General features: G+C 43.6%; 1 protein-coding gene across 5 annotated transcripts in view; it reads right to left on the bottom strand.

Annotated features, from left to right (window-relative positions):
* rnf123 (ring finger protein 123) overlaps positions 1 to 25,611 on the bottom strand; it is a 120,670-nt gene that overhangs the window by 87,566 nt on the left and 7,493 nt on the right. For all 5 annotated transcript variants that reach the window (XM_084349475.1, XM_084349476.1, XM_084349473.1 and 2 more), the window contains exons 9-27: positions 18,488 to 18,555; positions 17,933 to 18,058; positions 15,756 to 15,870; positions 15,399 to 15,503; positions 14,319 to 14,444; positions 14,134 to 14,226; positions 13,980 to 14,053; positions 13,776 to 13,893; positions 12,252 to 12,351; positions 11,849 to 11,910; positions 11,071 to 11,142; positions 10,299 to 10,419; positions 9,771 to 9,872; positions 9,321 to 9,421; positions 8,552 to 8,744; positions 7,683 to 7,828; positions 3,516 to 3,599; positions 307 to 414; positions 1 to 12 (exon numbers count right to left, since the gene is read on the bottom strand). The exon at positions 1 to 12 is cut by the window's left edge and continues 166 nt beyond it. In XM_084349475.1, the coding sequence (XP_084205601.1) occupies positions 1 to 12; positions 307 to 414; positions 3,516 to 3,599; positions 7,683 to 7,828; positions 8,552 to 8,744; positions 9,321 to 9,421; positions 9,771 to 9,872; positions 10,299 to 10,419; positions 11,071 to 11,142; positions 11,849 to 11,910; positions 12,252 to 12,351; positions 13,776 to 13,893; positions 13,980 to 14,053; positions 14,134 to 14,226; positions 14,319 to 14,444; positions 15,399 to 15,503; positions 15,756 to 15,870; positions 17,933 to 18,058; positions 18,488 to 18,555 (1,926 nt within the window). The remainder of the gene's footprint in view (positions 13 to 306; positions 415 to 3,515; positions 3,600 to 7,682; positions 7,829 to 8,551; positions 8,745 to 9,320; positions 9,422 to 9,770; positions 9,873 to 10,298; positions 10,420 to 11,070; positions 11,143 to 11,848; positions 11,911 to 12,251; positions 12,352 to 13,775; positions 13,894 to 13,979; positions 14,054 to 14,133; positions 14,227 to 14,318; positions 14,445 to 15,398; positions 15,504 to 15,755; positions 15,871 to 17,932; positions 18,059 to 18,487; positions 18,556 to 25,611) is intronic.

Here is a 25,611-nt window from a genome sequence, read left to right as displayed (position 1 = left end):
CAGCATCTTGTCCTGGACACGCACGCACGCACGCACGCACACACGCACACACACACACACACACACACACAAACACACACACACACACACACAGTGAAGTGGTCGTTAGTCACATCAACAATATGATAAAGATCAGAAAATGATTGTACAAACTGACTGTAGAAGTGCAGCAGTAACTCAAAATAAAAACATGTGTGAGATTCATCAGTTTTTGTTTTTTAATTCAAACAGACGAGAAGCGACAGACTGAACCAATGAACACAAAACAGAACAGAACAGAACACAGGTGTGTCGGAGCTGGATCACCTTGGAGTAGATGGTGGCGTTGATCCAGGCCAGTCTCCTGCTCAGGTGATTCAGCTTCTCTGCAAAAACCTTCTGGCTCTTCTGGAGCTCCTCCAGGATGTCTGGTCTCTGCAGGACATACAACACAGTGTGAGGAGGAGGAGGAGGAGGAAGAAGAAGAAGAAGAAGAAGAAGAAGAAGAAGAAGAAGAAGAAGAAGAAGAAGAAGAAGGAGGAGGAGGAGGAGGAGAAGGAGAAGGAGGAGGAGCTCCTTACCTCAGCATGTCATCTTGAGGAAACAAACTCATTCTCTTCTCTGTCAGGATTTAAAACTCACCATGTTGATAAAATGAAGACAGCTTTGACTAAAAACTGTTCTCATTGTGTTTTCTAGATTTATTTTGAGAAGCTTGGACAGGAAGACAAAATAAAAGACCTAACACTTCAGGGAGGTTTCCCTCTCCTTTACTGTGTTATTATGTTAATGTGGCTGTTAAACGTGTGTCTCCTTCTGATTGGTCAGTGCTGTTAGTGAGGAGCTGGAGACACAGCAGCCGTCCTCAGCACCATCGTCTCTTAGAGGAAGACCATCAGTTTCATTCAGACTTGTTTGTCCTCCAACAGATAACTGCAGAACTTTGTCCTCTGATCGTGTTGCTGTAAAGTTTGTTGATGACACTTGTGGCCTGTGTGAAGCTAATGAGACGACGATCAGAGCAGGGCGACGGGAGCTCGGCCAGTTATCTTCAACGAGCAGCGACACACAACAAGGCTTCAGAACAAACACACAAACCATCGACTGCTGTGAGAAATTAAATAGTTTTCCATTCAGTAATCAATGTACTGTTAAGACCATATCAGGATGTGAGAGGAGGAGGGGAGATTCCCCTTAAAGGCGTAAGGGTCAGAAAGTCATATGAGGGGCAATTCTCTTTTCCTGAAGTGTTTACAGGAAGGATGATAAGATGACATTTACATTTCAATAAAACAGCAAATGGTCACTGCCCTGGGAAAGACATGATCAAAACAAACATCAGGGGGTCATTGTTTTGGGAAGAAGTGATTCATGGCTGTTGTAAAGTATGCAACCACTGTATTTAAGTCAGAAACATTTGGAAGACTGCAGAGAACACTTCGGGTCTTCTCTCCATGCTGCATGTATTAAAGAGATCCGATTCATCACACTGAGTCTACAGTTCTTCTGAGAATTAGCAACTCTCAACCTCACAAAGGAGAATTTCCACTCCACTGCTGAAGAGCAGGATCACACTGAAGTCATTAGCAGCATAAACACTGAGACTTTAACACAGAGGTGTGTAGTTTAAGAGGGAGACAGAGGACAGGTGTATGCAGGTGTTACTGAGCTGATGAAGACACTTTAACAGAGAAGTCCTGACTGACTCTCTACAGAGCAGGTGACACTTCAGCTCATCATGATCCTGATGTCCTGATGTCCTGATGTGATGTGAAAATGTCTCTACCTTCACTTCCAGACAGTGTTCAGCTCAGGATCAACTGGCTTGTGGAAATTGGTGGTTCTCTTTTGAACGTGTGCTTCCAATATAACTATCAGTGTATCAAAGTGACATCCTGAAACACAGCTGGAGCTGATCGGAAAAATCCTGCAGCTCTTTAATCAGCAGGTGAAACTTGCTCTCGTCTTGTTCTCAGGACTGGATGGACTCAAGAAGTGAGAGGACGATGACATCATCATCACTGCTTGACGACTCTATTTTGTCTCATATAGTGGACAGAATAACGAACACATCGGACTCGGTGTGCAGGGTGTCTGTGCGTAACGTTTTCATTGGAATAAAACAGACTTGGTGTGCAGAGGCGTCTGCAGTGACACTGAAGACCCTCTCCACTCTGGCCGAACTTGGCATTGCTGACTCTGCTCTAACCTGGTTCGCATCATACCTGACAAATCACACCTTTCAGGTCATGTGGAATGGCTCCTTGTCCAAACCCTGCTCCCTGGAAACTGGTGTCCCTCAAGGCTCAGTACTAGGACCGCTTCTGTTCTCACTATACACTAGATCAATGGCTCTGCAATCACATCACATGGATTCTCTTACCACTGTTATGCTGATGACACCCAGCTGTTCCTCTCCTTTCTCCCATCCTCCAACACCCACGTTTCCATGCGCATCTCAGACTGTCTGGTAGACATTTCCACTTGGACAACTGAGCATCATCTCAAGCTCAACCTCAGTAAAACTGAACTCCTCTTCATCCCGGGGAAAGACTGCCCTCACATGGACCTGTCGGTCATTGTTGAAGACGTCACGATATCGCCATCATCAACTGCAAAGAATCTGGGTGTAATCCTCAGTGACAGCCTTTCCTGCACCCCCAACATCACTGCAGTGGCCCGATCCTGCAGATTTGCCCTCCACAACATCCGCAGGATCCGGTCTTTCCTCACAAAAGGACGCGACGCAACTCCTGGTCCAGTCGCTGGTCATCTCCCACCTGGACTACTGCAACTCTCTCTTGGCTGGACTGGACTGCGACTAAACTCTTGCAACATATCCAGAACGCTGCAGCGCGCCTCGTTTTCAATCTACCCAAACTCTCCCATGTGACCCCCCTCCTCCATGATCTCCACTGGCTTCCTGTTGCGGCCCGCATCAGATTCAGGACCATGGTGCTGGCCTTCAAGGCCGTCAACCGAACTGCACCCATCTACTTCCAAATACTGGTCAGACCGCACACCCCAGCACGAGCACTTCGCTCTACTACATCAGCCGGCCGGCTGGTACCGCTGAGAGCAAACAAAGGTCGCTCAGCAAAATCCCGACTCTTCTCTGTTCTGGCACCTCAGTGGTGGAACGAACTCCCGACCAACGTCAGGACAGAAGAGTCACTCGCCATCTTTCGCAAAAGACTCAAGACTCACTTGTTCAGACTTCACCTCGACCCTGCATAGCATGACTGCCCCCCCCCCCCCCCCTAACATCATAGCACTTATGGAAGGTATCCTTGATAAATGGCAGCTACTTTGCTCTGATGAGGGCTTGAATATTGTTTCTATCTTTTCTACTTTATCAAAAGAGATATGTTGTGGTTTCTTTCTTATGACAAATGTACTTATTGTAAGTCGCTTTGGACAAAAGCGTCTGCTAAATGCCCTAAATGTAAATGTAAATATAAATGAACAAATCAGGTGAGCTCAGGAAACCCTGAGTGAATCAAGTGTAAACAGATGGTACATGTGAGTGATCTTACTCTTGCAGGACATCGTGCAATCTTCTCCTCGGTGTCCTTCAGAGCGACGGCGTACTCATGGACGTCATCAGAAACCACCACCATCTGTAGGAACACACACGTCACACTTACTGTCTGTAACAGTGTTTAATATTCAGCTGTCACATGTGAAATAAATCAACTTTAAACTCTTTGTTTTCTTCTCTACTTTTCTGAGCCTCAAACAATCTGAAGATCAAAATCCTGCAGATTTAATGTTCCTCTGATGTTTATTAACGTCTTCTATCATTCAGTCACCTTACTGAACAGAACCAGATTCACAAAGTCGTCATTCTGCTTTTCAAACTCATCAGTCAGCTGCACTCGAGCATGATCGCAGGATACGTTTAGTCTCAGATGGAAAAATATGAAATCAGACAAAACAAGAAGAATCCTCCAAACTAATTCAAACTAATCACGTCTTGGTTTCAGCACACCAATCAACTGACAGCAGACACACACACACACACACACACACACACACACACACACACACACAGATGAAACATGAATGGATTTCACTCATCTTATATCATACTATTTGAAACAGCTCATCATAACAGTCTGCTCACATGGTGACCAATCACACAACAGTGTACCGCCTGCATCATCATCAACAACATCATTCAACACTGAGCAGCACAGGTGTATCATCACACACACACACACACACACTGATGGCCTTGACCACCTTTAGGTGCTTTAATTAACAGAGCGGATCACCTGCAGATCAGGAGGGAAATATAAGATGAAACCATCCGAGAAAAAAGGTAAAAGAGTCGTGAAGAATGGTTCTGAAGAACTGGCTATAATTTCTGTGCTGATGGATGAAACATTGTTCATCCTCACGGCTGCAGTCCGGAGGGTCAGAGGTCAAAGTGTCTCACTGGGATTAATAAAGCTTCGCTCATTACAACCAAGACAATTAAAAATAGCAGCTCGGACAAACGGTCCTGCTGGTCCTGACGGTCACTGACCCAGCAAGATTCATCAGTCAGGGTTTTCCCTGCCATTATACGGCTTAGGCGCGGCGCCCAAGCATTTTTGCCTCCCGCCTAAGAGAAAAAATTGAGCAGGTGAGCAAAAATAAATAAGAGCCGCATTGCGTCCCATTGATCTTTACACGTTGCCGGGTATTTCCAAAAACGGACATTTCACCTTCTCTGTTCACCTATCTGTTTTCAGAAAAGTTTTAGTTCACCCGGCGTGTGTGTCTGGGTCTGTGTCTGTGTGTGTCTGTGTGTGTGTGTGTGGGTGTGTGTGTGGCGGTGTGTGAGTGCGCGTGCCAGTGCGAGCCACAACAACACGGAGTGAAAAGCATTTAACGGAGTACCAGAAAACGTCTGTCATCAGAATACCACCGAAGAAGTCCTGGTGAGTAACATTAGCCAAGCTTACACTTAAGGCTGGGCAAATAACCGAAAATATACCGAAACCATCGGTTATGGTTATTACTTTCCCCTGCTACCTGTGTCTCTGACAGCAGCAGCTCCACCGCTGAGGAGAGGAACAGGCTGCTAACGTCAGCTACTGCTTGGTCCTTTCGATGGGGCACTACTATAGCTTTATTCCGCTTTACTGTTAGTTATAAAAAATGTAAATGCAATGTGAAATGTTAAAATATAAAAAGGCGTTGCTGCGTTAGTAAGTTTCTATAGTATGCTGTTACTTTAGCTAGCATAGCTGCGGTCGAGTGAGGTAGGGAGCTAATGAAGTGAGGGAGCGTGACAGAAAGCATAGATTTGCCCACACACCTCCACCCAACTCTATAACTTCACATTAGACCTCTCAATCTGAAACAGTGATGTTTAAAACACAGCAGCAATATTATGATCTCTTAAAGGGCGATGTCACACAGAGAAGCAGGTAGAAACTGGAGGTGAGCTGACAGCTACACCCGTTATGTTACTGTAAAGGGCAATACAAATATACCAAGTGAAAATAATCTACCAAAGAGTTAATGATTATTCGAATTGGAATAATAATTGAATTTCAATTATAAACAACTAATGAACTGTTCACTGTCAAGTGCATGGAAATGTTACAGAATGTGTGTTTTTGTTCTTTCTTCAGTCAAAAACTCTGGAAGAGGCCATGAAGTGGCTGATAAGCCCAGATGCCATGGAGCTGTTCCCTCAACTGCGTCTGGCTGCTGCTATAGCACTCACTGCCCCAGTTCAGACTGCAGACGTGGAGAGGCTCTTCTCAGCCCTCAAGCTAGTAAGACATTTTATATGAAAATATCATTATTCAAAGAAGGAAATTACACAAATTAAGATGCTAATTTTTAAGGTAATCTCATTTTTAGGTGAAGACACCTCTGCGAAACAGGCTGACAGATTGCCACTTAGATGTCTGCTGCCGGGCGGCAACTGATGGCCCTCAGCCAGGAACTTCTACCATGGAGAAGTTTGTTCGGCGGTTCTACAGAAGCAATTCAGCCAGAAGAATTAAATGTTCAAAAGGGGGCTGTGCATTGTGCAAATAAAGTGTAAATTACAACTAAAGCAAATTGAGTATGTTTTTTAGTTACCTATAGTAATGATAGTGGTCAAACTTATGTGAAATTGCACAGTTTTTGGTAAAAAAAAGCTTTTTAAAAAAATGTAAGGCCGAGGAACGCTAACCCCGCTGCTTCAGCTGCCCACCCCCCTAAGACCTGTAAAAACCCAGGGAAAACCCTGCATCAGTCACAGACTGGAGCTCAGCTTCCACACTTAAAGGAGCAGTTCAACATTTAGTGAGCTCCTCTTCTCTACACTCAGCAGCTGCTGTCTGCAGCTTCACACTGACAGATGACAGAGACACAGAGAGGAAGAGGACTTCACTTAATGTGGACACATTCAGATGTTAACCTGATGATGGCGCTAGATGAAAAGTCACAAAAGTTTTTAGAGTTCGTCCTGACGAGAACCTGAAGGTCCAATCCAGTTCAGAACCATGAAACACTGAACATCACTGTCATCTTTTATCCACTTTGTACAAAGTACAAATACTTCGTCACTGTACTTCAGTACATGTCTCAGGTATCTGTCCTGTACCTGAGTATCTCTGGCTTTCCCTCTCTACATCTGAACACAAACATCTGAACTTTCTCCTCCTCACAGCTTCAAACAGCCTCGTTACTTAAGTTTGATGCATTTGAGGTGAATTATGGATAATTGTTATTTGGCGTCATCGCACGCCGCCTTCCCAACATCACGAGACTGATGTCGACCTATCAGAGCACATCACGCACGGCAGACGCAGCGAGACGAAACAAAGACGTAAAAGACGTGAACAGACAGAGAGGGAGGCTGAATGGGGAGAAAAGGCGTGTTAGTGTCTCGTATCTGCAGAGAGTTTCTTATTTTCTCTCTTTGTTGCTGCTCGGGACGCTTTACCAACCCAACATGTGGCTATTTGACGTCCTGGGAATGAGACTCAACAATCAACTGTCTTTGTGGTGCGTTCAGGAACAGCTGGGACAAATCCTGCTGACTCTACCTTTAACTTTAATAGTCTTTGAATTATATTAATATGACGTGAGCTTCAGTTAGCTTTGACCACAGATGTCCTTCAGAGGGAGACTTTTTACTCTGATACTCTGAGTACATGTCAGAGCCTGTACTCGATTACTTTTATTGGAGTAAAGAAGCTGAATCAGTACTTCTACTTTTACCAGAGTCTGTTTTTACACAAGTACCTGAACTTCTACTGGAGGACAGCCTGTGAGGACTCTGACTCTGTTTTGAGTGTCCAATGGAAACGAGCTGTGTGTCTGTATTTGCAGGATGAATCATCATATTTGTGAAGGTTCATTTTGTTTTCTCTATTTTCATCTGCATCTCAGACTGTTCACATGAATCAAATATTCAACATTTACCTTCACAGAATATTCACTGTTTACATCAAACTGTCATTATTATCATTATCATTATTATCATTATTATCATTATTATTATTATTGTGATTATTATTTCAGGAGCAATAAAAGAACTGATAACAAACAAAAGACTACGCTAAGAAAAATCACAGCTGAAGAAATTAGTCTTCAAAAAGGCCACGAGAGTCTCAGACACATGAGGCTAAACAGGTCCAGGAACAGGAAGTACTAAACCAGGACCTGAACCAGCAGCTAGAAAGCAGTAAGTCCAAACAGGAACTCACCTTCCCCAGCTGCTGATGGACACTCAGGTTGTACATCATCACGATCCCGTCAACGATCTCCAGAAGGGACTTGTCTGCGATTGGCTGATCAGGCTCCTCCAGCGGTCGCCCCAGCAACAGGCCGTCGTTACCATGGCTTCCCTCGACTTCAGGTGGAAGAGGAACAGACAGGAAAGAGAAGAGATGAGAGGACAGGTGAGACCAATCAGGAGGAGGATTACTGACGTCACACTCTCTTCTTCTGCACAGGTCAGTCAAACTGGACACTGAGAGGAAAAATACTTTATTTACCTGAGAATAAAATGATTCAAGTCACCTGAATGTTTTTACAACATCATATTTCATGTTATAAACTCATGTTTTAGGCTGTTGCTTTATGGGTTGTTTGAAGTCTGACTGATGCTACGCTAGCTACTTTCTTCCAGCTGGTTAGCAGTGAGTCAGTCAACACTTCAGAGTGTCTGATGGAGATAAATAAGTCAAAGTGTCTCCCGTCGTCTTTACTGCACAAACAGATCAAGTCTTCTCTTTATAAAACACAAGGTCATGAGGTCACAAGGTCACAAGGTCATGTTTCCTGTGTGTTGATCAGAGACTCATTTTACACTTGTTACCAATAAAAACTGATCCTCACAGCTGCAGTCAGGAGGGTCAGAGGTAAAAAAAAAAGTAAGACTTTATTTCCTCTTCCTCTTTATTTTCTGGTCTACATGTGAAACAGGGTCGGCCCTCCTTCAGTCCAGGAGGAGGCGCTGCTGCACCTGACGCTGTTTGGTGACAAAAACACCAGAAGAAGTTCGGCCCGCTCTCTTGTAACACCACAGCAGCGGCCTGCTCCTTTAATTAGAGTGATGTGTTCAGGGACTCACTGTCCTCCTCGGTCCTCTGCTCCACAGCGAGGGTTCGGACCTTCACTTTCTCTGGCTGGGTCAGAGGTCGTCTGGGGGTCATGAGACTGACAGCGGCCGTGCTCAGAAAACGATTGGCTCGACCCAGAGTGGGAGAACTCAACCAGCTAGGCCTCGCCAGAGCTCCGCCCATCGCCGCCGCGCCAAACGGCCTCTGTCATCAAAAACAGACACATGAAGAGGAAATGCTGAATTAACCTTCTTTCATTAACACACACAGCTTTGTTACAGATCAACACCTGCTGTAACAACAACTGCTCCTCAGTTTGACACTCGTGATGCATTCAGGTGCACGCTGTAAACTCTGACGTCTACACTCAAACTAACACGGAGGAGAGTTTGGATTGTTTTCTACATCGTCGTCACTTTCTTTGTTCTTTCACTACAGCTTTTCAAGTAATTAGATTAATTAGAATAATATTTAGTATTCTATTAATTTCTACAGAAGCACTTTGTTTAGTAAAGCGCTGTATCAATAAAGTTTATTGTTGTTATTAATATCACATCATCAACAACACTGATAATATATCAAATATAAACAGCTGATCTCTGATGTCATTGGTCAGAAGATGATTGTCTTTCAGCTGCTGTTCTTCTGAGTTCATCCTCTGAGTTTGGTCACGTTAGTTATTCAGCCTGAGCTGAAGTTTGTGATGAATAATATATTATATATTCATATTATTCATATGGCAGCAAACTGAAGCACACATGCACAATAACCACAGTCCACCTGTGCTGCTCCGCTCTCCTCGTCCTCATCCAGGTCGTCCATCGACGTGGCCTGGATCTCTGCAGGGTCGATGATGATGTTTGCTTTACTGGCCAAGTCATCTGTAGACAGAAAAACAGATCTTCATCGTCTTCATCGTCTTCATCGTCTCATTAAAAACACATTCCAGTTTTTATTTCTCTGCACATACAGAAAAGAAAAGGTCAAATCAGACCGACTGAAGCCAACAGAGAAGATCTGAAACACCATGAAACCATGAAAACACAGGAGGGACGAGACTGAGGGACAGAAAAATACAGCAGACAGACAGACAGACAGACAGGAAACAGCAGAAAGAGAGACAGGTACTGATGAGACAGCACCAGGACCAATAGGAGGACAGTTCAGTCTGGTTCAAACACACCAGGCTGCTGTGAGACGTTACTTCCTGTTTAAAACAGACAAACTGACCTTTGAGTGTCTTCTTCAGGTGGGACAGGAGCCCGCCCAGTCTCTGCAGGTCAAAGTAGTCCACCTTCCCGTTGTAGAAGAGCTGTGGAGGGACGTAGGCCTCTGGAGGAAGACCACAGTGAGAGCGGGACAGATGAAGTAAACAGGTGCAGGAGGGTTTGAGACAACAAGACGGAGATGAAGGATGAGACGTGTGTGAAGACGTAGGTGAAGCTGAACATGACGTCATCACATCTGTGTTTACAAAGAACAGCTGAGAGCAACAATATAAAGAATGAGGGGACTCATCTACATCTTGTTGTCTCTATTTGACTGCTGTCTGTCTTCACTGTCTTTAATGTCTTCAGTGTCTTAATGTCTTTAATGTCTTCAGTGTCTTTAATGTCTTCAGTGTCTTAATGTCTTCACTGTCTTTAATGTCTTCAGTGTCTTAATGTCTTCAGTGTCTTTAATGTCTTCAGTGTCTTAATGTCTTCAGTGTTTTAATGTCTTCAGTGTCTTGATGTCTTCAGGAGGTGGTCGTCTCACCGTCACTGCTGACGCTGCCTGGACTCGTCCTGTTGCTGTCGTCCCAGCTGGCCCTCACAGCTGTGATGAGGCGGTGGAGGAAACACACCATGTACTCTGGAGGACACAGAGCTGTGGGGTGCTGCTCAGACACACACACACACACACACATGCGCACACACACACACACACACGCACACACACACACACGCACACACACACACACACACACACACACACACACGTCAGGATCAGTGCAGACAACACTTGTGTTGTTAATGTGTTTGTGTTCTCGTGTAACACTCAGAGCTAAAAGACAATGAGCTGAACTCCAGGTGTGACGGTGACCTCGTCTCACCTGTCCAACACACCTGCCTCTGTCACTGCTCATCACAAACATGATCAGAGCTGAAGCTATCAGTTATTTTCATTATCGATCGATCGGCTCATAATCTTCCTGGGTAATAACGATGTTTTAAGTCCTGATTAGATGCTTATTAATATTGATAAGCTGACCTATCGTTAATAACAGAATCATAAACATGATGAATTATAGATTATTCGATATGTTTCATACAAACCGTGCTGACAGTTTGTAAACAGCTTCATGTCAAGAAGCGTCTCATAACACTTATTATAAGAAGTGTAACATAAAGAGTAATCCTCAAAATAATCAGCTGGACAGTGTTCAGATGTCCAACAGACCAGAGACGGATGGACATCACAGACACAGATGTGATCTAGAGTCACATGACGTCTGTTGTTTGACTGACAGCTCGTGTCTTCTTCTTACCCCTCTGTTGCTGGCGTTTTCTTGGAGAAACTTCCTGAACTTATTGAGGAAAATGTATCGAGAGGCTTCGCCCTGAAACACAAACACAGCAGTGATCAGCTGACCTGGAAACTGTGTAATGAAGTATTTCAGACACGGTGTGAGCGGAGAGGAGACGCTGAGGCAGGAAGACGCTCGTTACCGTGACCAACATTAATGAGACATCCAGTAGATTCGATGAGACCACGGTTCCTTAATGAACTCTGTCAGTGTAGCGTGGCGAGAACTGAAGCCACACACACAACTGTTGATTCAGTCTTTAAATCAGACGGAGTCCGACCAGGCAGACAATCCCACGCTGCAGTGCAGAGAGACGTCCCATCAGCTGCCCACTCATCACAGACTGAACCAACAAGCTCCCGACAGTAACAACACACCTGCAACCATTCTGACGCTCAGACTCACGAGGTTTAACAAACACTGCGGCTTTACTTTCATATTAGCTTTATTTTAAGGTGAGATGGCAACTTCTGGTTTTTAAAGAGTCTCTTTGGTTCCACAGTCGTAGTTTTGCCTCAGCTCGCTCTGTTAGTAACCATTTCTGAAGCAAGTCTAAGATGTAAAGATCAGTGACGCAGGAGGAGGACGGACACGTGGACATCTGATCCGATCTGATGTTGAGGAGAGCTGTCAACACAAACACTCACACCTGCAGGTCTCCAGGTGTTCAGACCTGCTGGTTGTTTCTGATTGGACCGTTCAAAGATCAAATGATAAACCCTGGATCAGCTGTACGTACCGTAGATTTGTCTTTGTTGTTCAGCAGCAGCTTGAGGATCTGAACCTGCAGCTCCTCCACCACTGAGGAGAACAGAGTCAGGAAATGTTTCACAACGTGCGCCAGAGTACAAAGATCCAAGTAACAATACTCTGAAAATGTTACTCGAGTATTTTGTTCTAATGATTCTTTTCATTCTGGATTCATTGCTGATTGCTTGACGCCTTCACCCTGATCAAACTGTGAAGATTCAGTTTAAGATGATCATTTCAGGTATTCTGTTTTTTAAATCTTGAAGTAACTAAAGCTGTCAGACAAATGTAGTGGAGTAAAAGTACTTAGTTACTGGTTACTGTTATATTAAGGCAAACATTAACTCAGAGTTCAGCTGTGAGCAGCAGGATGAATTAAATGTCTGTCTGACCTTCGATCCTCTTCTTCAGCCTCTGGCAGCCTCTCTCGTACGCTCGCCGTCTCAGTCGCTCGTCTGCACTTTCATCTGCAGGCTCGCGCTCGTCTTTCCCCTGACGGCAAAATACACAACAAATCAATACCTACAATCATTGATCAATAATCGGTCAGTATTCATGTCACCTCCTCTTTTTACTCCACTACGTCTGTCTGACTGCTTTAGTCACTGGATGTGTTGATGTTAAATGTTGGTGATGCAGCAGAATTAGACTGTAAGCTGCTGAAATATAACTACAAATCATTCAACCTATAAAAACACAAAATAATCAATAAATGCCACAAAAGAACAAATGTTCTCACGTGAACACAGAAGAACCGACGAGGAAGTCATTTTAATAATTAACCTTGATGAAAACACACACTAACAACGTGAACTTATCATTTAATTAAAACAATCCATTTAAATTCATTCATGAATTATTAAATAAATAAACACACATGACTGAATGCAGCCTGAACTTAAAGGAGCAGTCTGTAGTTCTGGTGAAGAAAGATCTTCATTAACAAACTAAACTGACCCTAAAGGAGTTTTACTTTGTTTCTATGTGGCGGACCCTGCCACCTTTCTAGCTTCCAACAGTGTTCTGGGACCTTATTTTCCTCTGAGAACAGCTGGTTTATTCACTGATGGAGACAGTTTGTGTTATTACATCATTAATATTGCTAATATTAAAATTCTGACTTTGAGTTTCTTCTCCAAAACTACGTAGTGCTCCTTTAAGACTGCACAACATGGTAAAAATCTCATTATGAACGGTAATGTGATTTATAATTAGTGTGAATGATTCTTTGCTTAACAATTTTCATCATCGCTGAAAAGCTTTTAAAATGGTGATGATGTAACATTTGTTGTGTGTTTGTAGCTAACTGAAGTTAGCGTCAATCAACATCATCTCCACAGATGAACTCTGTGATGTTTGAAGGTAAATGAAATGTGTAGCAGTAAAAAGCTAATGCTAGGCTACAAACAGACGACATCACAGTCACATGACTCAAACGTCTCCACCACTGAGCGTCTTACTGCACAATTACTATCCAGGTTTCTATAAACTGATCGATGTACAAGTTGTAAAGTCAGAGTGAGAACAGTGTGTAACTAAAGTGGGCCTGTAAAGACGGACTAGTGAGGAGACGAGTCTCCGTGTTCGCTGTGAGGACGTTTAATGTCCCCGACAACCTCTGTAGTCTCATTCAGACACTTGTTAGCAACCACTAACCGTTTTTAACACATGAAGAGCTTTATAATTAAACTGTGGACATTTAATGATGGAGTTTATATGTTCAGTCTGTGAGACTCGGACAGAACCAGGCCATGTTGTGACTTGGACCATATTTGAATTAACCGTTCAGTCCGACTGGATATGAATGAATCGATGTATTTGTGCGCAAGTCTTTGGTTCGGACTCGTCTGACAGCTCCATCCGATTATAATTCACCTTCTGTAGAAACAGCATGTTAACAGGCTCACAGTGTTTACCTCCTTGTCAAAGTGTGTGGGCCACCAGGTGGTCAGGATGAGCTCCTCTAGCCCCGCCTCCTTCACCCTCAGAGGAGTCTTGATGTAGAAAAACACGACTGAACGCAGGACGTCAAACGTGAAGCTGTGTTCAGGACAATATTCAGTGAATCTCATGAGTCACATCAGAACAGCAGCTACCACTTTGGACCCACAGAAGGATATAAGACGTTGTTGAGCAGGTACTTCCTGGACTTCTCATGATGCAGGATGGCCGTGGTGAGACGCAGGTAGTGGATCTGAAACACAGACACATCAGAGGTCAGACAGACAGACAGACAGGCAGACAGGCAGACAGACAGGCAGGTGTGTGTCTCACCTGGAAGCCCAGGTCAGGGATGATGGGGGAGAAACGGTACGCCCTCAACAGTGACATCATCAGCTGCTTCAGACACTCGTTCACCTCATAGTCCTGCACACAGACAGACAGAGAGACAGACAGTGTTATATGTGTGTGTTTGTGTGTGTGTGTGTGTGTGTGTGTGTGTGTGTGTGTGTGTACACCTCCATCAGGAGCCAGAACAGGTCCAGCAGTTGTTGGATCAGCGGGTGTTCGTCCACTGAACCTCCTCCCTCCAGAATCCCCAACAGGAAGTTCATCAGCACGTCCTCCACCAGGTACACCTTACACTGCACACACACACACACACACACACACACACACACACACACACACAAATCTTTAAAATTGATTTTCTGAAACTGAAGTGTTGGAATGTAACTAAGTACATTTACTCAAGTACTGTGCTGAGTTCTGAGTTCTGTTGTCACTTGAGTTACTTCATACTTCTCCTCCACTACATGTATTTGATTACTTTACTCACTAGTTACTTTGCAGTTATGTTAGTTACATTTTTAAATGTATTTAATTTAATCAGTGTTTTTAAAACTTAAATTGTAATAATCAGAAAAAAATACTGAATTTACTTTTACTGGTATTTTTGATATTTAATTACATTTATTATCAGATACTTCAGACTTTTACTCGAGTACTCTTCATATGGATGACGTTCACTTTTACCAGAGTAATACTTTGACACCATATCTTTACTTTTACTCGAGTATGTCTGTTTTGTATTCTGAGCTCTTTAATGTTGTGTAGTTCAGTGACTGTTCTGGTTCTGACCACCAGGTGGTTCCAAACAAACACAGATATCAGAATCAGCTGTTTCTGTAACTGCTGCCTGTTCACCAGTCCTCCAAACTCAGGACTCTCCTGAGGATGGAACCATCATCAGGTGTTTGTTACCTGTTTGATTGTGATTCCTACATTACCCATGATCCTCAGCTGCTGAAGCACAGACAGGTGTTGACTTACTCGTAAAGTTAATACTGAATTAATTTAATTATTCACAGATTGTGAAATTAGTTTTTTCGGCAGTGTCAACTTCATCTCACCATTAGAGAACAGCTGACACCATTTTAAGAGTCATTGATTGGATACTTCATGTCAGATTGCATCTTGGGAGTTGTAGTTAACTTCTCCTGACATGTTTACGTCCACAGATTCTTGTACTTTTGGCTTTATATCTAGGAACCAGATATTTTCTGACACACAAACACAAAGAGAGGAGGTGGCGTCACCATGAGAGGAGCGAAGTGGTTGAAGATGTGAGCCAGAGTGATGAGGACGGTGGGGTCTCCATGAAGCCTCCACACAGCGCAGTCCTTCTCCACCAGCTTCTCCTCCTGCAGACGACACAAACACAAGCAGGCGTCTTCAGCAACACAACAAACAAACAAAGAGCTGCAGACATCATGACCTCATCATCAGACACACTGAAAACAGGAAGTTCCCTCTTCTATCAGAGATCCAGATAAACTCCTCAATCTGGATCAGAAATTATTTGTTCCACACACATTTCAGTTGAGCTCATTAATTATTCACACGATGAATAAATCCAGTCCCCATGAACAGGATGACCAGTCAGCTGGTCTTACCTGAGTGTCGATGGCGGTGCCGAGAACGTTCTTCATGTAGCCCAGCAGTTTGTGAGCTTTGATCAGGTCTGCAGTCGGGGGGTTCTGGAGGGGCAGGTATCCGTCCACAGGGTACGTGAGACACACTTGTGTTAAAGACAAACACCGTCCACGAGGACAAGGATGAGGTGACGAAAAACTAAATGTGTAACCTCAGTCATCATCTCCTCCTGATGATATAAAGTCAGGCTCAGTCATCGTCTCCTCCTGATGATATAAAGTCAGGCTCAGTCATCGTCTCCTCCTGATGATATAAAGTCAGGCTCAGTCATCATCACCTCCTGATGATATAAAGTCAGGCTCAGTCATCGTCTCCTCCTGATGATATAAAGTCAGGCTCAGTCATCATCTCCTCCTGATGATATAAAGTCAGGCTCAGTCATCATCACCTCCTGATGATATAAAGTCAGGCTCAGTCATCGTCTCCTCCTGATGATATAAAGTCAGGCTCAGTCATCATCTCCTCCTGATGATATAAAGTCAGGCTCAGTCATCATCTCCTCCTGATGATATAAAGTCAGGCTCAGTCATTATCTCCTGATGATATAAAGTCAGGCTCAGTCATCATCTCCTCTGATGATATAAAGTCAGGCTCAGTCATCATCTCCTGATGATATAAAGTCAGGCTCAGCCATCATCTCCTCCTGATGATATAAAGTCAGGCTCAGCCATCATGTCCTCCTGATGATATAAAGTCAGGCTCAGTCATCATCTCCTCTGATGATATAAAGTCAGGCTCAGTCATCATCTCCTGATGATATAAAGTCAGGCTCAGCCATCATCTCCTCCTGATGATATAAAGTCAGGCTCAGCCATCATGTCCTCCTGATGATATAAAGTCAGGCTCAGTCATCATCTCCTGATGATATAAAGTCAGGCTCAGTCATCATCTCCTGATGATATGAAGTCAGGCTCAGTCATCATCTCCTCCTGATGATATAAAGTCAGACTCAGTCATCGTCTCCTCCTGATGATATGAAGTCAGGCTCAGTCATCATCTCCTCCTGATGATATAAAGTCAGGCTCAGTCATCATCTCCTCCTGATGATATAAAGTCAGGCTCAGCCATCATCTCCTCCTGATGATATAAAGTCAGGCTCAGTCATCATCTCCTCCTGATGATATAAAGTCAGGCTCAGTCATCATCTCCTCCTGATGATATAAAGTCAGGCTCAGCCATCATCTCCTGATGATGTAAAGTCAGGCTCAGCCATCGTCTCCTCCTGATGATATAAAGTCAGGCTCAGCCATCGTCTCCTCCTGATGATATAAAGTCAGGCTCAGCCATCGTCTCCTCCTGATGATATAAAGTCAGGCTCAGCCATCTTCTCCTCCTGATGATATAAAGTCAGGCTCAGTCATCGTCTCCTCCTGATGATATAAAGTCAGGCTCAGTCATCGTCTCCTCCTGATGATATAAAGTCAGGCTCAGTCATCGTCTCCTCCTGATGATATAAAGTCAGGCTCAGTCATCGTCTCCTCCTGATGATATAAAGTCAGGCTCAGTCATCGTCTCCTCCTGATGATATAAAGTCAGGCTCAGTCATCGTCTCCTCCTGATGATATAAAGTCAGGCTCAGTCATCGTCTCCTCCTGATGATATAAAGTCAGGCTCAGTCATCGTCTCCTCCTGATGATATAAAGTCAGGTGAAGTCTCGTAGTCCACAGAACATTTCTGGAGCTTCACAGTAAAACAGAGTTGCAGCGTTCTGCTGAACACCTGAAGCAGCTGGAGATGATTTAAACATCAGATGTCTCCATGCAGCTCGTCTGCTGAGATCCAAGATGTGATCATTTACAGAAGGCTCATATTTAATGTTCCACCTGCTGTTAGTAAGTAACATTCAACAAAGGATCCTAAAAACACACGATTAATGAATGGAGTTTGGTAAAATGGTCTCCAAGCCCGAACAACGATCACATTTAAACCATTAATGTGTTCAAGTGAATTCAACCAAAGTCCAAATCAAACTGTAGAAACCAAACTTTGTTGTAACACAAAGCTGCAGTTAAAGATTTCTGTTTGGTTCTGTTGTTTTTCTTCCGATGGTTTAGTTTCTGATAGAAATGTTTTCTGCTGTGTGTCCTCACTCAGTGTGTGTGTGTGTGTGTGTGTGTGGAGCAGACTGAAGGATATCTGAGAGGTCGGCTGCCGAAGTTAAAAGCCACCGACTCCTTGAAGGAGAGACTGATGGCAGGAAAGTAAGCCACACCTGGACCCATCTTAATGTTGGTGAACGCCGTGCCCAGAGACTGGCCATTCCTGAGGACACACACACACACACACACACACACACACACACACACACACACACACACAGTTTGAATCACCTGTGGCAGATCACTGATGTTGGTTGTTATAGGTCAATACTGATAAAGATTATTAGTAATCACACTGATAATGAATATCTGGAACTGATACACATTTAAAGTAAAAATGAAATCTTACTGTCAAAATGTAGACGGAAAGTAACTAAGTACAATTTACTCAACTACTGTTCTTAAGTAGAGTTTTGAGTATTTGAGTATTTCCATCTTCTGTCTGTTCCGTCTTCCTGAGTCTCCTGCTTTAGCTTGTTTTTCTAAACACTAATACTAAAGGTGCTCCATAAATAAAGTGTATTATTATTATATTCACTGAGCAGATGCACAGAAGCAGTGAAACTGGATCTAACTGAGTTTATTTACTCACAAGCAGAAGGTGATGGTTCCCTCGTCCAGGTCGATCAGACAGCTGACGATGTCTCCAGCCGCCCACGACTGAGGAAACACAACGTTATCAGCAGGTTTCAGTTCGTCATCAGTGACACTGTGGTCGAGGTGAATACTTGTTACATACAGACACGTCTGGACACCTTCAGTCAAACTGCTGATTACTGCTCTACATTAATGCTCTGCAGCCTGTTTCTAAAACAAGCAGCATTAACATCAGCTGACTGCAGACACCATGAATAAAATTTAAAATCTCAAAGTGTAGTCCTTCAGTGCACCATCCTCTCAACACCATAGGGTGGCGCTGTAACACACACGCTGCATTTCTACTCCATTTCCAGCTGATGAGGGAAAATGTATCATCTCCTTGTCACTTAAAGGTCCAGTGTGTGATATGAAGCAGCATCATAATACTCATAAGTCTGATTTAATTAGTGTTTATTCACCTTGTGACAGTTTTAATGTTGTCAAAACCAGCTTTTTCCAACTCAGACTTCTAGCCAGAGTTAAGCCGTATCTGCCCCTTAAAGACTTTGAAACAGTCATACACGCTTTTGTAACGTCTCGACTTGATTACTGTAACTCTTTGTATGTGGGTCTGAATCAGTCGTCTCTTAATAGACTTCAGTTGGTGCAAAATGCTGCTGCTAGGCTTTTAACTAAGACCAGAAAGCATGAGCACATCACTCCAGTTTTAGCTTCTCTCCACTGGCTTCCTGTCCGTTTCAGAATTGGTTTTAAGGTTTTATTGTTTGTTTTTAAGGTTTTAAATGGCTTGGCTCCTCCATATCTATGTGAGCTCGTCAACATTTACTCTCCAGCCAAAGCTCTGAGGTCGTCCTCTCTGATGGCTCTTAACGTCCCAAGAGCCAAACTGAAGAGTAAAGGTGACCGAGCGTTTTCTGTGGCTGCTCCTAAATTGTGGAACTCTTTGCCTCCGCAAATTAAAACTGCTCGGACCACCGAAACATTCAAGACATTGCTAAAAACCTACTTTTTCTCACTGGCTTTTAACTCTAGTTAGACGTTGACATCTTGCCTCCACATACTGTCTTTTGTTTTTGTATTCCCTGCTTGTTTGATGTATTTATTTGTACTGTGAATTCCTGAACCTGTGAAGCACTTCGGTCGACTTCGGTTGTTTTTAAATGTGCTATATAAATAAATTTGACCTTGACCTTGAGGGAGCGTTTCGGGGGGGCAGTCAGGTCTCTCTCCTGACACATAAGATATTTATTATTTGATTTTTTAGAACCCAAACACAATTTTAAACCCCACACAGCCAAACCACACAAAAGCAATACACATCACAGTGTACAGCTCATTAATCAACCAGAAAAAAACAGCACTCAATCAACATAAACCACAAAAACACTTCATTTCAATGCAAAGTCAGCAATTCAATAATCAAAGTTTAAGGCAAATTCAGTTCGTTAATTATCAACGTTCAGTCATTTTATTTTGAAAGGGGAAAAAAAATAAGGAAGAAGAAAAAAAACTCTTCAAGAAAAAAAAACAACAACAACAAACCACAGGCCGAGAAGAAGGGGGGGGGCGGCTCCGTACCTGGGAGATCAGTCAGTCAAGTCTGTCTGTCTGTGTATCTGCCGGGGGGGGGAATCCGCTCCGGGAGGACACGCGGGGTACCAGGAGACAGCAGATGATGCGGGAGTTGACGGTGGAGGAGGGATCCGTTCGGATCGCTATCATCAGATAATGCGTTGAGGATTTACGGCTCACTGTTAACTACTGAGCACAGGAGCTCCGACGCAACCGACAGCATACCACTCTCTGTCAAAAAAAAACCCACACAGCGGCAGAGGCGGAGATGTAAAGAACTGGTCCGTTAATGCCAGGGCGAATCGGCACCGCACAGCGCACCGGGGGGGCGGACAGGAGGGCGTGGACAGCCTGGCTGTCACACTCCTCCCCCCCTGAGAGAAGTCAGAACAGAGGCTTACTTCCAACCTCCCTCGGCCTTGGTTTGCATGGATCCAACCACATCTGGGGTGGAGAAGCCCAGGAAATCCTCTTCATCACTGTCCTGCTGAAATATTTCCCGGAGACGATGACGCTGCTTTCGGTCCACCTCTTCAGCTGTGGGATAACAGGGCTTCATCTGGGCCACATTAACGACACGCAGATCTTCCCCAGTGTCCTCCAAAACCACCTCATAAGTTAAAGGTCCCACCTTCTGGGTAACACGATAGGGGCCTTTCCAACGAGGGGCCAGCTTTGCAGAAAAAGATTGATCAACCTTTGAATAAGGGTGAGCGCGGATCCAAATGCGGTCGTTGCATGCAAAATCTCCCTCTCTTCTCCTTTCATCATAGTTGCGTTTTTGCCTTAGTCTTGCTTTTTCCAGATTGGTTTTTACAAATTCTTTGAACTCTCCTAGGCGGCTTGCAGTAGCATAGGCGGGTGTGTCTGGGTCACTCAGTCGGGGATGCAACTCAGCATCCAAGGGCCCCTTTAAGGGACGACAGAGGTTGAGCTCTGCAGGTGTAACTCCAGTAGATTTGTGCATTGCTGAATTCAATGCGAAGCGGGATTCAGGTAAGAATTTGTCCCAATTTTTATGCTTGTTCTGCACGTAGGAGGTGATCATGGCTTTTATGTTACGATTGACCCGCTCCGTCAGATTGGTTTGCGGATGATATGGGGTTGTTTTCCGTTGTTTCAAATTCCACTGAAAATTCCACTGAAAATAAGAGTTGTGTTATCATAACCTTAGAATGAGACGTTTATATCTACACAGGGCAGGTCTCCCTCCACCGAGGTCGCCATGTTACACCGCCGTGTTTCTACAGTAGCTCAGAGTGGACAAACCTGGCTCTAGTGAGGGCCTTTCACGTTTTTAAATTCAGTGGGCGGCCGCCGGAAATACAGGAAGATGAAGAAGAAGAAGAAGACGAGCGAGTAGCTGCTGTTTCCTGCCAAACTATTTGTATTGAGAGAAGTTTGAAACCACGACCTGATGAAGGACGGACGATCATCACAGGAGCGTGAATCATCGTCGAAGCGTTCCGAGACGCTAAACGAGATCGAGACCAGCGACAGAAAAAACAAGAATAAACACTGGAGCTGCCTTTCAGATGGAAATCTGATGACAGAGAAATGTTTGTTTCTGCTGGACAGCTCAGAGTAACGTTAAACATTAGACTGTAATATATATTTCTCCCCGCCGCCGTAACGTCACGTCAGCAACATTTATTCAGTTTTATTCCTCGTCTGCTGCAGTGAGACGACTCATGGAGACATAACTGATATTTAGAGCTGAGTGTGATGAAGACAGTCAAAGACTCAGTGTGACAGATGAACTGAGGAGACGTCTGATCATCACTCAGTTAATAAACTTCCTCTCAGAGCTCCATCATTTATCTGTATGAGCCTCATTTATTTTTATTTACTTATAACTTATAGTTTTATAGACTAAATCACTAAATACATGTTCACCTCATCACTTGAATTAATAGAAATACTCAACGCTGTTTTGAACAAGTCCATATTTAGTCCCTGAGGTCTTGATGAAGTCAAGATGAAGTCGTGATGAAGTCAAGATGAAGTCGTGATGATGTCGTGATGAAGTCATGATGAAGTCGTGATGAAGTCAAGATGAAGTCGTGATGAAGTCGTGATGAAGTCGTGATGAAGTCAAGATGAAGTCGTGATGAAGTCATGAAGACAAGATGAAGTCGTGATAAAGTCGTGATGAAGTCGTGATGAAGTCAAGATGAAGTCGTGATGATGTCGTGATGAAATCAAGATGAGGTCGTGATAAAGTCGTGATGAAGTCGTGATGAAGTCATGAAGACAAGATGAAGTCGTGATAAAGTCGTGATGAAGTCAAGATGAGGTCGTGATGAAGTCATGATGATGTCATGATGATGTCGTGATGAAGTCATGATGAAGTAAAGATGAAGTCAAGATGAAGTCATGATGAAGTCATGATGAAGTCATGATGATGTCGTGATGAAGTCAAGATGAAGTCATGATGAAGTCATGATGATGTCGTGATGAAGTCAAGATGAAGTCGTGATGATGTCGTGATGAAGTCAAGATGAGGTCGTGATAAAGTCGTGATGAAGTCGTGATGAAGTCATGAAGACAAGATGAAGTCGTGATAAAGTCGTGATGAAGTCAAGATGAGGTCGTGATGAAGTCATGATGATGTCATGATGATGTCGTGATGAAGTCATGATGAAGTAAAGATGAAGTCAAGATGAAGTCAAGATGAAGTCATGATGAAGTCATGATGATGTCGTGATGAAGTCAAGATGAAGTCATGATGAAGTCATGATGATGTCGTGATGAAGTCAAGATGAAGTCATGATGAAGTCGTGATGAAGTCAAGATGAAGTCATGATGATGTCGTGATGAAGTCGTGATGAAGTCAAGATGAAGTCGTGATGAAGTCGTGATGAAGTCGTGATGATGTCGTGATGAAGTTTTGATGAAGTCAAGATGAAGTCAAGATGATGTCGTGATGAAGTCGTGATGAAGTCATGAAGTCAAGATGAAGTCAAGATGAAGTCAAGATGAAGTCGTGATGAAGTCGTGATGAAGTCAAGATGAAGTCATGATGATGTCGTGATGAAGTCGTGATGATGTCGTGATGAAGTCAAGATGAAGTCAAGATGAAGTCGTGATGAAGTCGTGATGAAGTCAAGATGAAGTCGTGATGATGTTGTGATGAAGTCAAGATGAAGTCAAGATGAAGTCAAGATGAAGTCAAGATGATGTCGTGATGAAGTCAAGATGAAGTCAAGATGATGTCGTGATGAAGTCGTGATGAAGTCATGAAGTCAAGATGAAGTCAAGATGAAGTCAAGATGATGTCGTGATGAAGTTGTGATGAAGTCAAGATGAAGTCAAGATGATGTCGTGATGAAGTCATGAAGTCAAGATGAAGTCAAGATGAAGTCAAGATGAAGTCGTGATGAAGTCGTGATGAAGTCAAGATGAAGTCATGATGATGTCGTGATGAAGTCGTGATGATGTCGTGATGAAGTCAAGATGAAGTCAAGATGAAGTCGTGATGAAGTCAAGATGATGTCGTGATGAAGTCGTGATGATGTCGTGATGAAGTCAAGATGAAGTCAAGATGAAGTCGTGATGATGTCGTGATGAAGTCAAGATGAAGTCAAGATGAAGTCGTGATGAAGTCAAGATGAAGTCGTGATGATGTCGTGATGAAGTCAAGATGAAGTCAAGATGAAGTCAAGATGAAGTTGTGATGATGTCGTGATGAAGTCAAGATGAAGTCGTGATGAAGTCGTGATGATGTCGTGATGAAGTCGTGATGAAGTCGTGATGAAGTCAAGATGAAGTCATGATGATGTCGTGATGAAGTCAAGATGAAGTCGTGATGAAGTCAAGATGCAGTCAAGATGAAGTCGTGATGAAGTCGTGATGAAGTCGTGATGAAGTCGTGATGATGTCGTGATGAAGTCGTGATGAAGTCGTGATGAAGTCAAGATGAAGTCGTGATGAAGTCGTGATGAAGTCAAGATGCAGTCAAGATGAAGTCGTGATGAAGTCGTGATGAAGTCGTGATGATGTTGTGATGAAGTCAAGATGAAGTCGTGATGAAGTCAAGATGAAGTCAAGATGAAGTCAAGATGAAGTCATGATGATGTCGTGATGAAGTCAAGATGAAGTCAAGATGATGTCGTGATGAAGTCGTGATGAAGTCATGAAGTCAAGATGAAGTCAAGATGAAGTCAAGATGATGTCGTGATGAAGTTGTGATGAAGTCAAGATGAAGTCAAGATGATGTCGTGATGAAGTCATGAAGTCAAGATGAAGTCAAGATGAAGTCAAGATGAAGTCGTGATGAAGTCATGAAGTCAAGATGAAGTCAAGATGAAGTCAAGATGATGTCGTGATGAAGTTGTGATGAAGTCAAGATGAAGTCAAGATGATGTCGTGATGAAGTCATGAAGTCAAGATGAAGTCAAGATGAAGTCAAGATGAAGTCGTGATGAAGTCGTGATGAAGTCAAGATGAAGTCATGATGATGTCGTGATGAAGTCGTGATGATGTCGTGATGAAGTCAAGATGAAGTCGTGATGATGTCGTGATGAAGTCAAGATGAAGTCAAGATGAAGTCGTGATGAAGTCAAGATGAAGTCGTGATGATGTCGTGATGAAGTCAAGATGAAGTCGTGATGAAGTCGTGATGATGTCGTGATGAAGTCGTGATGAAGTCGTGATGAAGTCAAGATGAAGTCGTGATGATGTCGTGATGAAGTCAAGATGAAGTCGTGATGAAGTCAAGATGCAGTCAAGATGAAGTCGTGATGAAGTCGTGATGAAGTCGTGATGAAGTCGTGATGATGTCGTGATGAAATCGTGATGAAGTCGTGATGAAGTCAAGATGAAGTCGTGATGATGTCATGATGAAGTCGTGATGAAGTCGTGATGAAGTCAAGATGCAGTCGTGATGAAGTCGTGATGAAGTCGTGATGATGTTGTGATGAAGTCAAGATGAAGTCGTGATGAAGTCGTGATGAAGTCGTGATGATGTTGTGATGAAGTCAAGATGAAGTCGTGATGATGTCGTGATGAAGTCAAGATGAAGTCGTGATGAAGTCAAGATGAAGTCGTGATGAAGTCGTGATGATGTTGTGATGAAGTCAAGATGAAGTCGTGATGAAGTCGTGATGATGTCGTGATGAAGTCGAGATGATGTCGTGATGAAGTCAAGATGAAGTCGTGATGAAGTCATGATGATGTCGAGATGAAGCTACAGTAAGTATTTTGTAAGGGAGCTGCAGAAGACAGAAAACACCCGTATTGACTGTCTGTCAACCGTACACAGCGTTACTAGCCCCATTCACACTGACGTTTGCATGCGGGGATCCTGCGCCAATTCTCCGCATCCGCCTTCTGTTGCTCCTCCGGAGTTATCAGCGGAGAATTGGCGAACCGCCGCTGCGGCAATAATGCGGCGTCTCTGTGTAAAAAGGGCTACTGACTGAATCTTGCTAGCATAACACTAACTGTGTGGCTAACAGCTGAGCCGGTGGGTTCAATGGACGAGTGTGTCTCTTGGTGCTAAGTCATATCTAAGGTCCGTCCTGTTCACTGGAGCAGTGAACG

This window comes from Pagrus pagrus (assembly GCF_965226575.1).
Source record: "Pagrus pagrus genome assembly, chromosome: 3".
NCBI classification, from domain to species: domain Eukaryota; kingdom Metazoa; phylum Chordata; class Actinopteri; order Spariformes; family Sparidae; genus Pagrus; species Pagrus pagrus.
The sequence above is the reverse complement of the archived record's forward strand: the minus strand, read 5'-3'. Positions and strand labels throughout refer to the sequence as shown.